Raw genomic sequence first — 16625 nt, 5'->3', positions numbered from 1 at the left:
GTTACCTAAAGTGAATAATCTAAAGTGACAAATATGAAAGAATCATATGAAACATCCAAACTTTTAGAGAGTATGAATATACCTGCCTGCTCAAAGGATGATGACTACACACATAGAGTGCGACAAACTCAGACGAAGAAATGTGCTGTTTGTAAATATTTAGTTTACCCCTTTCCATTGGGTTGATCATCTGGTGTCTGAAATTATATTTATAAAAAATGTTGCCCCCCCCTTTCCCCACAAGAATCTTCACACATCCAACATGCATCGACATAAACACAAACATAAACATAAGCTTTGACCTCTGTGCTGTCAATCAGAAGAACTAGAGGATTCTGGCCTTCTTTGTCTCCTGTTCTGTTGGGAAAGCTTACTTCCTATAGCTGCAGCTGGGTGGGATTTCTTAGAAGTGGCCTGATTATTGTAAAATTGTGTCATTTTAGCAATAATTTCATCATTGTCTGAGAGATGAGTCAAAGACTTTTCTATGGAAGAGTGAATCTGGGGATCAGTTTTGTAGATCAAAGCAAATTCATAGCCAACATCCTCAGTCATGAGGTCAGGCTACCCACTGTACGTCTTAAAAGCTTCCTGTAAACTATCTGCAAAGGATGCAGTATGTTCCCATTTCCTCATTGTCACTTCTGCTAACTTTTCTGGAGTAGTGCGGTCCTGATTATTTCCCATCCTATTCTTTACTTTATCTGCCACATGACATATACATGTCTTTATATAGTTGCGTTGAGGTAAGGGAGAGGACTATGTTTGGAGGTTGTGAAAGACGGAGTTCAACCATGTCACAAACAATCAGAGGGATTTTAGTACTTTTGGTTATAGGTGGATTAGGAAGTCAGGCGAGGTAAGTGCCTTTAATGTTTCTATAGCTACATACATATGTATGGCTATATCTATATACATATGTCACACCAAATATTTGCATTAGAATTCTACTAACCCTGTGAAATATTTTTTACGGACTGAGTGGAAAATACATTGAACAAAAACGAGGACATTTCTGTAGTTTGATTACATTTAACTGAATTGTGTGATTCATGCATAATTAAACAGTTTTTCTTTTTACTAACAGAATAATTCTTCTGAGATTAAATTCCTTGTTGATATACATCCTTTGGTCTAGATGAAGAACTTTGAGAAACCCTATCTTAATTTTCCCAGCACCATGGACACTGCTGATGTAGATATAGATGGGGATAAAAGTCTCCACACATTCTTCTCTTCTTATGTCTTCCTTTTCTGCTTCTCTAATAGCCAAAGAGTTGCGGAGGGCCCTGAACCGAGGAATTATGACTACTTTAAATATCACAACATGTCAGAGGTGAGGCAACCTCTTTCCACAGGAAAAAAACTACTGGTGTCAAATATTTAACTTCAGTAAACTAAGACATTTCGTGGCATTTACAAGTCCCTTGCAGAAGCAAGATGAGTTGGTTCAGTTCAACATATCACAAACAAATCACTAAAATGTATTGCTTCATAATATTCTGACCTGCTGGCCTTTAATAACCTTTTGAAAACATGTTAGCTGAGGTTAAATGTTGTTTTGCGATATCTGCTCTTTGCTTACAACCCGAGCGAAAGAGCATCAAGAGGTATGGTGGTCAGTATGGCAGTTATTCACATTCATAGTGATGACTGACACCATACTGTCCCCTCAAAGGGTTTACATCTTACATTGGTGTTAACCGTAACTTTCTTGGCTTATTATTAAACCTATTAAGCAAATCTTATAACAGCTACCGCTCCCAGCACTTCACCTGGTCCCTCAGAAGTAATGCTTCACCAACCACTGAGCTCTCCAAATGAATAATTCCAAATTGATATTAAAAGTGCACTCTGAGGACGTCCTCAGCTAACATGTCTGCATTTGCCTGAATAGATCTCTGGATGGATGGAGCAGCTGCAAAAGGAGAACCAGGGTGTTGTCACCATCGTACGCTATGGACAGACATATGAGGAACAGATCATTAAACTTTTGAAGGTACATTTACTTTGTTGCAGCAGTCTTTAGGCAACAACAATGATGATGCTAACTTTGTTCCAGTGTATTTAGTTTTTTTCTTCTTTTCTTTCAGTGTTTCTATTAGATAAACTGTATCACATCTCATTGGATCATGTCAACTTCATGAGGCAAAATTAGATTTACTTTTACATTTTTGCTTAAATTTAAGCAAATGTATGCCCCAACTGCAATATGTTCATTTCTGGTCAGTATTTGGCTGTTTGGTTTAGTGAGGTATTGGGTACATTAAGTTATTAAGGTAGTTATCAAGGTGGTAGATAAGCTGGTTAGTAAGAATGCCTGAGACGCGTCAATAACAGCTATGACTGCTGACCTGATAAGTAACCTAGCCAATGTCTTTCCCTTGTTTCCTGCACGTGAGCAAAGATATACATTAAGGCTTTCTCCGCTAGCACTTACCCTTGCACTCACTTGCTAGGCTACTTTAAACCAGTTTGAGAATGTTTCGAATCAACCCACACCATGCAACTTAAGCATTTTGTTTAATTTTATCTCTGAATTTCCCCCAATATTTACCCTAAAACTATACTCAGTGTATTCTATACCCATTGAATGCATGAACCTGATATCAACTACAAACTAGAGGGCTTCTGAGCCTTCTGGTAGACATCTGAAAAGACAGTAGTGGTTCATATGATCTTGTGCTTAGATTTAGCACTACTTTAGCACAAAGGGGTTTCCCATGTAATGTAGGCATGCATATCAGAGAGTTGTGTGTATTCTTAAAGACTGTGGAGCTAGTGGAGCTGCACTACATACATTTATGATCTATGATTTTGCAGATTGGCCTGGCATCCACTGAGAAGAAAAAGGCTATCTGGATGGACTGTGGTATCCACGCCCGAGAATGGATCTCCCCGGCCTTCTGCCAGTACTTTGTCAAACAGGTGGGTTGAACAAAGTGGAAAGAAAATATTCACTTATCTTCATATGTCAAGCTCATCTGCATCTTTTTAGTTTCCCAAGAAACTAAATCCCAGCATCATAGCTCATTCCTTTCTTTTTGAACAGATTCTCGACACATACAAGAAAGATGAGAAAATAGGTGAGATGCTTAAAAACATGGACTTGTACGTCACCCCTGTCTTAAATATGGATGGCTATGTCTACTCATGGTTCAACCAGTCTGTAAGTACATTTTTGCTTGATGGTACCATTCATAATTGTTTACATTAGGTCATGCAATAACATGAACATTATCACAGATCAATTAAAAATAAATAATGGTTAAGCCATTTAGGGTCTCTTAATTAATATTATTCAGATCATCAGTCAACATGGTTACACCACAGGCATTCTGACAGCCGTACCAACTGACAAAAAAGTTTAACGGCAGTCATTACTGATGGATAATATAAAGTTTTATAGCACCATTCCCAAGGGCAAAGGTGAGTCAAGAAGGAGTGAATGTAATTCAGTATCTGCTGTTCTTTTCAGACACGACTGTGGAGGAAATCCAGATCGCCAGGCAACTGTGGAGACTCCTGCATGGGCACTGATCTGAACCGCAACTTTGATGCAAACTGGGGGTGTAAGAGTGGCCCTTTTTGTTTGTTGTTTACTGTATGATTCATTGTTCACTGTCATATCTCTCAAGTTGGGCACAGTCACTTTATATGATGATGGTGAGGATTATTATACAGCAGCAGCAGTAGTAGTAGTAGCAGCAGCAGCAGCAGTGGTAGTAGTAGTAGTAGCAGCAGCAGCATTAGCAGTATTAGCAGTAGTAGTAGTAGTAGTAATAGTAGTAGTAGAAGTAGTAATAGCAGTAGCAGCAGTAGTAGTAGTGGTAGTAGCAGTAGTAGTAGTGGTGGTGGTAGCAGCAACAGCAGTAGCAGTAGCAGTAGTAGTAGTAGTAGTAGTAGCAGTAGCAATAGTAGTAGTAGTGGTAGCAGCAGCAGTAGCAGTAGTAGTAGTAGTGGTAGCGGCAGCAGCAGCAGTAGCAGCAGTAGTACTAGTAGTAGTAGTAGTAGTAGTAGTAGTAGTTGCAGTAGTAGAAGTTGCAGTAGTAGTAGTAATAGTAGTAGTATTATCACAGGCCTACGCCAAATACTGCTGCCACTCTAATAGTACCGAATCATTTTTAATACTGTGCAGAGCAACTTGACATTAGCATGGTTAAATTCCACAACGAAACCAGAAACTATTTCTCTTTCTAGCGGTGGGCATCTCCAGGAAGTGTTGCTCAGAGGTTTATAACGGCGCCACCGTGCTGTCTGAGAGTGAAGCGCAGGCCGTCACAGACTTTGTGAAGGCGAGGAGCAGCGAGATCCTTTGCTTCCTCACCATCCACTCCTACAGCCAGCTCATCCTGGTACCCTACGGACACCCTAATATCACCGCACCCAACTACGATGAACTGGTGAGTCTGACTCCAGAGAAAGACAGAAAAGATAGAGACAAGAGTGACAGTGAGAAGGGGAGGGAAGACAGGAAGGACTGATAGAGTGAAGGGAATGAAACAGAAAGACAGAGAAAGGGAGGGTGGTGGTACAGACAAAAAAAAAGATGAAAAAAAAAGAACATGGAAAAATGTTTACCTAAATCTGTACACTATATTTATGCTTGCCATCTGTGCTGTGGTAGATGTCAGTGGGGCTTGCTGCTGCTAAAGCCATTAAAGATGTCCATGGAATGGACTACACAGTAGGAAGCACCCCTAATGTTATCTGTGAGTATCCATATGTACAACAAGTTCTTCTTGTTTCCACAAACCAACTGTTGTCCACTAACTAATCAAGCAACCAATTCCTCTCTTTCTCTTTCTCTCTCTCTCAATCTGCCTTTTTCCCTCTCTTTCTCTCTCTCCCCGCAGATCCAAGCTCGGGCTCTTCCCAAGACTGGGCTCGTCTGATTGGCATACCTTTGTCCTTCACCTTTGAACTGAGGGACAAAGGTCTGCATGGCTTCGAGCTGCCTGAGGACCAGATCAAGCCCGCGTGTGAGGAGGCATACGCTGGAGTTCGTTCCATCATCACCTATGCCCATGACAAGGCCTTCCACATTACTACTCCAAATACTGCTGCCACTGTAATAGCCACCATATGGACTGTCCTGCTAGCTGTATGTCTCACTAGCGCACACTTACTATAAAGTATTGGCAACTACCTCTATGTTATAGTGACACAAGCAAAATGAGAGGTTCTTATTTATTGCTAATGTACTATTTTTTTCCACTACTGCAACAGTTGTCTCAGCTCCTCCTCCTATTGCTAAATTTGAAACTTCTAGTGGACTAGCTTGCTAGCCTAGCCTATTACATGTATTAAAGTTGCCATGGTAACCCGTGTAAAAATAACTTTTTGTCATATTTGCTAAAACTATCTCTGTGTCCTGACAGAAGTGCATGCAATGGGGCCACCTCTGGCTCCATGTAGTGCTCCTAATGTAATTTGCAAGAATCCTCCATGACCAAATCAAAACAACCAATCAGAGCCAGGAGGAGTATCTGACAAGGTGTCAATCGCTGCTCATGCACTAGTCACGTTAATAAGCGATTAGTGTGTTGCTGTCAGGAAATGTTTTTGACAACATTTGTTGTGCTTCTTTGAACATGATATTTAGTATTCATATTGGGTACAATATGTTCAGATGTGATCCACAGTGGCAGTAAACACATTTTTACATGTTAATCATGATGCATTTTCATTAAATAAGTCATTATAAAAAAATCATGTTATCTGATAATATAACATATAATATATTTGATAATTGTAAGGAACCAATTTTCCACGCCAATGGCGTGGTCTTATACAGTTACATATTAAAACGAATCTAAAGTGAACAGTCTAAAGTGATACATATGAAAGAATCATATGAAACATCCAAAAATTCAGAGAGTATGAATATACCTGGCTGCTCAGAGGATGATGACTCAGACAAAGAAATGTGCTGTTTGTGAATATTTAGTTCAAAGCAAGAGCTGGTTATCAGTGCGCAGTGACACAGTACAGCTTCACAACTGGTACCCCTTTCCGTTGGGTTGGTCATCTGGTGTCTGAAATTATATATTTTTTTAAATGTTGCCCCCCCTTTCCCCACAAGAATCTTCACACATCCATCATGCATCGACATCAACACAAACATAAACATAAGGTTTTACCTCTGTTTTGCCAAAATGACACAATTTTACGTGAGAACATGAGGATTCTGGCCTTCTTTGTCTCCTGTTCTGTTGGGAAAGCTTACTTCCTATAGCTGCAGCTGGCTGGGATTTCTTAGAAGTGGCCTGATTATTGTAAAATTGTGTCATTTTAGCAATAATTTCATCATAGTCTGAGAGATGAGTCACAAGCATTTCTATGGCAGAGCGAGTCTGGGCATGGACGGATTAAGAAACCACGGGCCCCTGGGCCTGGACATGTTAAAGGCCGCCCCCCCCCCCCTCCGTGAAAAAATAATTGTGAGGTCGCAAAACACGCACGCACACACAAACACAATTAGGTGTATATATATATTTGACCAACAATGTGTTGGATTTTACGGTCGAATTAGATACTTTGGCTATTGTTTTGGGAAAGTAAACAGTTCAAAGTTTACTCTGTAACCAGGGATGGATTACCGAACGGAAGTACAATTACTACATAATGCCACTTTAATCTAGCCACACTTTGACATCTATATGTCCGAGAAAAGTAAGAAAGCAGGGTCTGCTTTGCCTAAGAACCTTCCGCGCTGGCTGCGTTGTCTATAGTTACACCCCTGGCGCATATGTACTTTTTCTAACACAGCAGAGGTACACTCAATTAAAGCCATTAGCAAATGAACAAAATACACCTTTTTCAACCACAAATACGAGATATATAACAGCGACTTCACGTAGAGGCTCTGGCTTAGGGGCCCCCTGAGCTCATGGGCCCCTGGGCCTGGGCCCGGTAGGCCCGTTCGGTAATCCATCCCTGAGTCTGGGGATCACTTTTGTTGATCAAAGCAAATGTATAGCCAATATCCTCAGTGATGATGTCAGGGTACCCACTGTATGTCTTAAAAGCTTCCTGTAATCTATCTGCAAAGGCTGCTGGATGTTCCTATTAAATGGAGTGTGACAAAAGATTCTGACCTTCTTCGTCTCCTGTTCTGTTGGGAAAGCTTACTTCCTATAGCTGCAGCTGGGTGGGATTACTTATAAGTGGCCTGATTATTGTAAAATTGTGTCATTTTAGCAATAATTTCATCATAGTCTGAGAGATGAGTCACAAGCATTTCTATGGAAGAGTGAGCCTGGGGGTCACTTTTGTAGATCAAAGCAAAGCATGCAGTATGTTTCCATTTCCTCATTGTCACTTTTGCTAACTTTTCTGGATTGACAGATACAATCCCCAAGACCTCCAGTAGTGCTTTTTTTCAGTCCTTATTATTTCCCATCCTATGCTTTACTTTATCTGCCAAGGCTCTATAATGTAGAGGGAGGGCACATGCTCAGTACAACACAAGCATCAGAATATATCAATCTGTAAATGTCCACACAGGTCTCCAGACTGGTGAGGAATTCTAGAAGATCGTGTCTGCCAGATTCAAATTTTCCCACACTCTTTACCACTGCTTCTATCTCTGAGGGGGTAAGGCATTTTATGGTGTGTGACATCACCTCATCTCCACTTGCTCTGTTACTCACACTGGTGGAGTGAATTGGTGCCATTGGGTATTTAACCATGGCACTTGTCTGTTGGCACTGACTATCCCGTGAATCTGAATGTTGGAGAACGACAACTGTACATATCCTTATGTAGGCTACGCAGTTTTTCTTACGTAATTATATGCATTCTTGCATATGTCACTCACCTGACAACACCACTGTTGATTTCAACATGTTGTTATTAGCCTTGAGAGTTCCCATTTCTTTCTGCAACTACTCTTTCTCCATTTTCAAAAGCGTGTCATTAATCTGAAGATTTTTTATGTGTGCTGCCCCGCGACGTGATAAGACGTGATCATGCCATTAAGACGTGAATAATGATCTTCTTTCAGTAGGTCTCTCTCTTACTCTACCTCATCTAATCTTTTCTTGGTCACTTTGTATGTGGTAAGAAGTCCTTGATGGGCATTGGCAACTTTCCCTTTTTTGTGTTTTGGTATCTCGGAATAATTCTCGAACCAGGACCCTGCCAACCCGTAGGGCTTATCCTCCGTGTTCTCTATTCCGTCATACATCCCCCTGCGAACGGTGTTTTGTGATGTATTTAACAATTAGATCTTCCATTCTTAAGTTCTAAAAAAACACCACCAACAACAAGCTTGCTTTATTTGTCAGTCTACTCTCTGTGACCCAGCCAACGTATGCAAATACTATGCCACAATTCGTTGGGCTGACGGCACAATGTCACACTCGCCTATACGTAGGCTTTTGAAAAGTTCTGCCACTGTCCGTCAAAACAAGAAGCAGATGATCCCTATCCTTAAACCTCCTTTCTATGTTGTTTAAAGCGTGCAGATTTCCTGAAACAGAAGAATAGTAGAATACTCATCAATTCCCCTCTTTTTGTAAGAAAAGGGACGTTTATGTTGTGGTTGATGCAGCAATCTGTCTTTATTCCAGGAAAGTGCAGTAACGAAGCACGTGGGACACAGGATTCAGCAGTACAGATCTGAACCACAAGCGCCTTTCATTCATAACAATACCAGCAAATGTATTCAACATTAGAAAGCATGTAAGCAAAGGACAAACCTTTTGCATCATTTCCAACAAATGTTCCACCTCTCATCATGAATTGTCAATTCCAATATACTGTTAAGCACAGCGTTTCACAATTCCTTTAGCTTTTAGGATGTTTGCAAAGTGGGCTTTTTAGCTGCTTTAAAATAATAAAAATTTTCAATCTTGCAGTTCAGTATTTAATTGTTGTGACTGTGCCCTGGTTGGGGACCACTTCAAATCAGCCAATAAAGTTTCTAATCTTATCTCATCTCGTATCACTGCTTATCAAACCGATCCCACAAGAGATAATATTGTCATCAGATAACGATCCCTATAAACCCTAGATCGACACGCCATGACATTGTACACACGTTATCTGATACAAGCTGCAGGACAGACGATCGGAGGAATAATGGAGACCCCAGTGGTTGCAGTTCTGATGCTGGTACTACTGAGTGGACAGTCAGTCACAGCAAGGTGAGACTTGGGAAAATACATTAACATGTATTTCAACATGGTATTAACTCTTTGGTAAAACACTGAACATGCCAATGATTGCTTATTGAATCATGCATATTGAATACTGGCTACCAAAAGTGGGCTAAAAAACTCTGAAAACTGTTTTTTTTTTGTTATAAACAGATATGTGTCATAATGCCTGATAATGTACAATTAATGTTACATAACTTAAGTAACATGATATTTTATAAATAGATTCTTAGACACGGGGAGGTATTATGAATAATGAATACATCTTCATAAATGGGATCAAAAGCATTATTATGGGCGCTTCACTTAAGTGTACTGTTGCCCTATACATAACGTTGAAAGACTAGTCTTTACAGCAGTCTCTCCTGCTTCAGCTCACCACAAAGCAATTCCGCTCAGGGCACCCAAATGGCCACCAGCTGACCTCCAGCCTACAAGTTTTTGTTAATTTGCTTTTTTGATTGGGTTTATTTGGAATGTGATTTAGTTGAATGTGCTGATGGCTGTGTTATGTTGTTTCTATACTTGAGTGCTCATTTTGTGAGATACATTTTAACTCTTACTCAAATCATTATTTTGACAGGTACTTTTACTTCTACTTCTACTTGAATCATTATTATTATTATTATAAAGTAACAACACTTTAAGCTTTTGCCTACTCTACCCAGCTCTGGTTGCTATACTCTAAAAAGTGTGTGCTTTAAAGAATTATGTAATCTGTAGGAATATCTGACTCATGCAAAAGCTATCCACTATCAACACAACAAAGTTTTACCCAACACTTTGTTGTGTTGATAGTGGATCTTCACAGGGTTCATGATCCCTTGAAATCTATTTTAGCTTATCCTAGATTGTTATATTACTCAGATAGGCATCCAATTTAGTCTTTCAACTAGAGATAATGTTTCATCTCTCCCTCCACTCCTGAAGTACAGCAGTCTTCAAGTATCAATAAATTATGTTATCTGAGTAGAAATCACCCTGGTCTTCCAATTTAGTCAGATTAGAGCTGTCTGATCAGCAAACATGTTATCTGCAAATCTCTGTGTTCCTTGTTTTGAGCAGAGTGCTCACAGAAGTGGAGCCAAGAAATTATGACTACACAAAGTATCACCCGCTGCCTGAGGTGAGAGAGCTATTTTCTGTGGAACAACTCTCAACTACAGCAGAGAATCTAAACAAAGGCTTTTCAACATTAGTAAATTACACAGTAATGGATTTCTCTACACAAATGAAATGACTTACAACACGCCATGCATTATTTTGCAAGTCGCTTTAGGTGAAAATGTTTGATAAATACCTTAACAATAACTATAATAGATTGTGTGGTAACTGGTGTTGTGGTAAACATTCTCGATTTCCACTCCTTTATTCATCCTCATCCTTGCTAATGTTGTGTGATGGTCTGTAGATCACGGCATGGATGAAGCAGATTGAAACTGAGAACCCAGAAGTGGTGTCCAGCACGGTCTATGGGAAGTCCTATGAGAACAGAGACATTGCATTCCTCAAGGTAAAAAGCCAGGCCTTATCTCACGACTCAAGAGTACACAGGGGCACGTGTCAGGATGTAGGGGTTGGAGTTCACTCTTTGTCTGCAGCATTATACACAACAGTGTCTTTTTACAGAGTGTCGTCACTACGGTTGAGGGTTGAGCATGTGCTTTAAATGCCATACCAATGAGCCTTGCTCTTTTGTGTAGCGATCAGCAGTGGTGGACGAAGTACACTAACTACGTACTTAAGTGAAAGTATAGATACCTTGTGTAAAATATTACTCAAGTAAAAGTGGAAGTATGCACTTTGAATTTCCACTTGAGTAGAAGTATAAAAGTATTTGCCTTCATATATACTTAAGTATTAAAAGTAAAAGTACCTTGATGAATTATGGTTCTAATGGCCTTTTATCATTTTCACGTCAAAGCTCCTGCTCAATCAACTGATATAAGGTGGAAATACGAATGCCACTGTTTAAATAGTGTCTTACATTTGTCTATTTAAAAGAGTATAAGCACAAAACATTGAAAGCTATCTATTGCCATTAGGTAAGACCAAGTGGTTATGAAATAACAGCACTAGAGAACAAGTATTTCATTTTACATGTATTTGTAACTTAGTTGCACATTTAATTAGTGTAGTAAAACATAAGCTCCTTTACTATTTATTTAACAAGTCAAAATTCTAGTGGCTAGAACACTAGCTTGCTTAACTAAGTGGGTGCGCAAACATCCCGGCTAGAATCACAAACACTCTTGAAAAAGTGTGCCTGGCCTACCAATTTCAGTATTTACCATTTCAGTATGCAGGAACATATTCTACGAGCTTCAGTGAAACGGTACTAAAGAGCATTCCCATGTATTGTATTGAATCGGATAGTCCATCTCTTTTGAGCAGTGTGATACAAGCTATGCTAGCGTATAGCTGCTAGTTAACTAATTTAGCCGAACACACAATGCAGACAATGTAGGTTAAATTTAAAATAATTCGGTTGCTAGTCATCAAACCTACCAGAATAAAAATAAGTTACCTCAACGCGTTTTTTCAAATTGGAGGTCGAACTGTTAAAAAGAGGATATTGTATTGTACTTAGGCAGGCAGAGAAGACACTTAAAACAAAATAAGTCCTTCTTCCTTTCTTCCTATTCAAAAAGTTTGCCCAAATAAGGCCAAGGGACTTCAGGCAAATAAGTGTCAGCCGTTTTCCCATCATTTCCATCATTTATGTAGCGTTAAGTAAGCATGAGCATAAAACATCCTCAAAATGCTGCAGTAACAAATTCAACGCAGCTCGCGCTCCACGAACGAACGAAACTGACGAAACTGAAAGGACTTCAGAGCAAATCGCGCGCTGAGCCCTGATTGGTGTGATTCTGCACTCGCTTTGACCCCTCATGATTTGATTCGCTTTGGTAAAAAGGAACGAGAGGTTTTACTAAATGTAATGGAGTAAAAAGTACAATTTTTCACTTTGAAATGTAGTGGAGTCAAAGTATAAAGTCTCACCAAATAGAAAGACTTGAGTAAAGTACAGATACATCTATATGCTACTTAAGTACAGGAACGAATTACATCTACTTCGTTACTGTCCACCACTGGCGATCAGGGGACAGGTGTGGTACTCCAGTGTCCTGTAAAGAATAACATTAACAGCCAATGCAACCAGGGAAAACGCAAACACACTACAGGCAATGCAGTAAGTGATTGAGCTCACAATATAAGCAGAAATGCCAAAGAGTAGGATGTTTAAGGTGGAAGAAATTATTTCATCCAAACCATTGAAATGAATGGTGATATTTTTTATAATGACTACTGAACCTGAATCACTCACATTCCCTAGGTGCTTTCAGCACCGTTGTAATAACTGATCTACCGGAGCATGTCATTCAAGCCGATCAGTAAATATACTTTGGATCGTGCAACTTCGTAGCCATTAATGCTGTTTGTCATCTCCCTTGTGGACACCTGTTGTAAGAGCAGCTGCAGTATACACACAGAAATGTGCAGTTTTGATAAGTGACAGTGAAGATGAGGCAAAAAAAAAAGCTGTAATAAACTATTTGAAGTAAATTGAATAAAATAATTAATAAAGCTGCCACCTGGGACTCTATGAGCCATCTGTTTCTCAAACTAGAGATTCTGATGCTTTTATCCACACAGTTGTGCATTGGGACTTCCAGCCTCTCTTTGGATCACGGCTAAGGGCCCTCTGCACTGTTCTGTGAAGGATGTGATGCAAACCTTTGTAAAATATCTTGCCCACTTTCATAGAATAGCTTTAATTGGTAGACAAATGATAGACTGATGCATTTTTGACTATCAAGTTCTTTCTTCCTGACCATTTTTAGATCATAATCAATTCCACAAGTGTTGATGCTCCAAGAAACCCAAAAGATGGTTCGGAAAGGATGATTCACAACATTGACAATTTCTACACTATATTTCTGATCAATTTTAGGTTATTCGAATCATAAAAGTGTGATTTTCTTTCAAAATCAAATCAAGGACATTTTCATACATAACCTTTAGTGCAGGAAAGCAACATTTTTACCAGCACATGAAGGCTGTGGTCACTGAACCCATGGCCTTTCTTGAACCCTTCTCATGCTGGCTTACTTAAGATATCATCGCTTCTGCAGATTGGCCTGAAATCCACTGAAAACAAGAAGGCCATCTGGATGGACTGTGGTATCCACGCCCGAGAATGGATCTCCCCGGCCTTCTGCCAGCACTTTGTCAAAGAGGTGGGGTGCTTCACCTCCTTATCAAATCACTGTGACGGCTCTTTCAGATGGCCTATAAGGAAATCCCGCTTTGACTAACCTTACTCTCTGTCTCTGACACAGATACTTCGCACCTACAAAACCGACACCAAGGTGGGGGAGATGCTCAAGAACCTGGACTTCTACATCACCCCTGTGCTGAATGTGGATGGCTACACGTACACTTGGACAGACAACACGGTGTGTACCTATGCAACCATTGGATTTTTTGGTCAAATTCTGCTTTTTACACATTAGTTCCCTAAAAAGCACTGCAATGGGTGGACAAGTGTGAGATGAGCGTGAGATAACATGTTATGAAGATCATTCATATGGTGTCATACATTTGAGAAATTTCAGGCAGCACGTGGTGGGATCAGTCTTTACAAGTGAGCAAGAACATTAGATGTAGTGTACAGTCACTTAGTGTGCTGTTTCTTTCCTTGGTCTTATAAATGACTAAATGTATCGACGCCCACGTCTCCAGACTCGGCTGTGGAGGAAAAACAGATCGCCAGGCACTGGTGGTTGCAACTGCACAGGCACAGACCTCAACCGCAACTATGAGGCCGTGTGGGGGAGTGAGTATTATTCTGTGGATACATTTGCTACACACCAACCGAGAAGGAATTATTTTGATATACATTGCATGTGTGAGTAACATTTTAATTGCTGTAGTTGTATACTGACTGAGTATGAAACACTATGTAAGTGTACCAAAAAAGAATGATTATTATACGGCTCCTCAGAATGTGTCAAAAAGTTGGGCCACCCCAACGTTCGGAGGTCTGATATTAAAACTACTTACTTACCAAGAGTGAGGTCATGCCGGGAAATATAAAACTGAGGCAAAGCCAGAAACAAGACCTGTTCGTCCTGTCGGGATTTATTTTTCGATAATGAACGCCGGACTATACATTATCCCTTACTTAAAATCCTTAAAGTATACTTATAGTTATCTAATTTTTACACCGTGCAACAACTCTGTTCAATAAATGTTAATTCAAACCAACCTTCTTTCTTCTTGTATCGGTTGGTATGTAGTAGCCAGCCCTATGATTTCCCTGACTCCCATAAAAATTCAAGTAGAGGTCTTCTTTTTCAAAGACTAAGTGGGATATGTTCTCAAGAAAATGACATGAAATCAACTTCATGTCTGATCTGGAATGTAAGTGTTGTTCTCCAGATCACTTGATTTAAGATTCTGAATGCTGATGTTGGGTTTGCAGCTATTGGTGTGTCCACGAACTGTTGCTCCATCATCTACCACGGTCCCGAGGCCACATCAGAAGCTGAGACCAAGGCTGTGGTGGACTTTGTGCAGTCCAAGAGCAAAGACATCCTCTGCTTCCTGACCATCCATTCCTTCGGCCAGATGATCCTCTTCCCTTACGGCCACCCCAACATCAAGGCCCCCAACTACGATGAGCTGGTAAGATTAGCATCAGACAGACACAGGCAGAGCCCACTGGCTGGAAGCTCGAACTGATTTGTTCCTGTGACCTGTTCTTCAGACGGAGGTGGTGAATGCTGCAGCCAAAGCCGTAAAGGCAGTTCATGGAATGGACTATGTAGTGGGTTCCCTCACAGAAGCATTATGTATGTAATCTACACACGTCTCTCACTCACTCAAACAGTGTTACAAATAACTGGGAGTTTTTGGGAATTCAATGCAACACTGCAGAGCATGAAACACTACTTTTAGTATACATGTTTTACATTACTATTTTATACCCTTTTTCACAAACAACTCTAGAATGTGATGCTCTTATCCAGTCCTTAATTTTCTAGGTGCCAAACCTTTAGCTAGAGCTGGTTAAGTTGACACAGCAGAGCATTAATTCCCTGGGACAAAATAGTTCACTACTAGTTCACTTAGTTATCCCAATACTTACAGTTACAAAGAGATACAGGTAGGCTGATATGAAGACAGAGTTTTGTAGAACAGAATGTAATCTGATGGACCTTTCCCAGACCCTGCAGGAGGAACCTCCATGGACTGGGCTCGTCTTGTCGGTATCCCCTACTCCTTCACATTCGAGCTGAGGGACAAGGGTGTCCACGGCTTCGTCCTCCCCGAGGACCAGATCCAGCCCACCTGCGAAGAGGCCTATGAGGGAGCTCGCTCCATCATCACCTACGTTCACGACAAGGCCTTCTACAACGCTGCTGCCAGCGTTACGGCAACCCTGTGGACAACAGTACTGGCCTCAACACTGCTAGCCCTTCTGTAAAAGAGGGGACCTGCAGACATAGAGGGATTTAAATACAGATTGCCCCTTTATGCGCTAGACCCATATCTAAGATAAGGAAATAAATCTTTCTATGACACCGTGAAGAAATATAATTTGAATATATTATGTGTCTTTTTGTGCTGTGATATATGCAAACAATTTCATGGTTAGAGTACCAAAATGAATAAAAAGCACATGATGCGTCCAAAAAAGAAAGCAGCCAGAATAGGACCGGTGCAGGTACGTAAATATGAATCTGTCCACATTTTATACAAATTCATGTGAATGTCACAATCATTGCTGTTTTACTTGCCAAAATGCCAACGGATGTTTGCTTGTGGACTACTTAAATGGTGACGCTCTTTAGTCTTGAGTGCTAACTCAAAGAACACAAACACGTCTATGTTCTAAAATTACTGTTTGGCATTAGAACTTTTTTTTTAGATAGATAATATTACATTTTATCTATTAATGTGTACTTTTATAATTCGGTCTTCCTATTGGTCACCGTGTGTATAGCTTAAACTGAAGAAAGTCGTTAAAGGACTAAAGGACTTAAAAATATATAATAAACTTGTGTGATATTGGTGACAAGCACTCCTGACAAAATCCAAATTTGGCACAAATGGTATTTTTGTGAGCTTAAATTTAGATGACATCACAAGGTCAGATGATGCAATAGTGAAACAATGTCCACATACCTTCAACTTTCATGCAGAATGGCATGTCTCAGTGACTCACAAGTTGTGTTCCCCCTTCTATTCTTGCAAACAACGTCAATAAACAAGTAAATTAATAAATAAACACACACATAAACAAATAAATCGCCCAAAAATACAAACATATTTCTTGGTCCAATTGAGATTTATTGGTAACATTTAAGACAATACACTGTTCCTACATTGATAACAATACATTGTCATCAACATAATTCATGTTCAAGTTGTAATATATTATATGTCTTTCAG

General features: G+C 40.0%; 2 protein-coding genes across 2 annotated transcripts; both read left to right on the top strand.

Annotated features, from left to right (window-relative positions):
* Positions 1–1135: 1135 nt before the first annotated feature.
* LOC105911697 (carboxypeptidase O-like) lies at positions 1136–5339 on the top strand. The gene is made up of 6 exons (XM_042702883.1): positions 1136–1336; positions 1898–1999; positions 2824–2928; positions 3053–3169; positions 3479–3572; positions 4201–5339. The coding sequence occupies exons 1-6, from the start codon at positions 1139–1141 to the stop codon at positions 4482–4484; spliced, it is 900 nt and encodes a 299-aa protein (XP_042558817.1). The 5' UTR covers positions 1136–1138; the 3' UTR covers positions 4485–5339.
* A 3693-nt stretch (positions 5340–9032) lies between these two features.
* On the top strand, positions 9033–16272 carry LOC105911696 (carboxypeptidase O-like). Its single transcript, XM_031558823.2, has 9 exons — positions 9033–9152; positions 10230–10290; positions 10576–10677; positions 13301–13405; positions 13508–13624; positions 13911–14004; positions 14653–14855; positions 14938–15022; positions 15398–16272. The coding sequence occupies exons 1-9, from the start codon at positions 9088–9090 to the stop codon at positions 15655–15657; spliced, it is 1092 nt and encodes a 363-aa protein (XP_031414683.1). The 5' UTR covers positions 9033–9087; the 3' UTR covers positions 15658–16272.
* Positions 16273–16625: the final 353 nt, after the last annotated feature.

Source organism: Clupea harengus, chromosome 21 (genome assembly GCF_900700415.2).
Source record: "Clupea harengus chromosome 21, Ch_v2.0.2, whole genome shotgun sequence".
NCBI classification, from domain to species: domain Eukaryota; kingdom Metazoa; phylum Chordata; class Actinopteri; order Clupeiformes; family Clupeidae; genus Clupea; species Clupea harengus.
This window is presented reverse-complemented; position numbering and strand designations above follow the sequence as displayed.

Coding starts and splice junctions, on each gene's coding strand:
- LOC105911697 (XM_042702883.1), top strand. CDS start 1,139: ATGAAGAACTTTGAGAAACCCTATCTTAATTTTCCCAGCACCATGGAC. Junction 3,170..3,478: donor ACTCATGGTTCAACCAGTCT/GTAAGTACATTT, acceptor TGTTCTTTTCAG/ACACGACTGTGGAGGAAATC. Junction 3,573..4,200: donor CTTTGATGCAAACTGGGGGT/GTAAGAGTGGCC, acceptor TTCTCTTTCTAG/CGGTGGGCATCTCCAGGAAG.
- LOC105911696 (XM_031558823.2), top strand. CDS start 9,088: ATGGAGACCCCAGTGGTTGCAGTTCTGATGCTGGTACTACTGAGTGGA. Junction 13,625..13,910: donor ACACTTGGACAGACAACACG/GTGTGTACCTAT, acceptor CCACGTCTCCAG/ACTCGGCTGTGGAGGAAAAA. Junction 14,856..14,937: donor CCCCCAACTACGATGAGCTG/GTAAGATTAGCA, acceptor CCTGTTCTTCAG/ACGGAGGTGGTGAATGCTGC.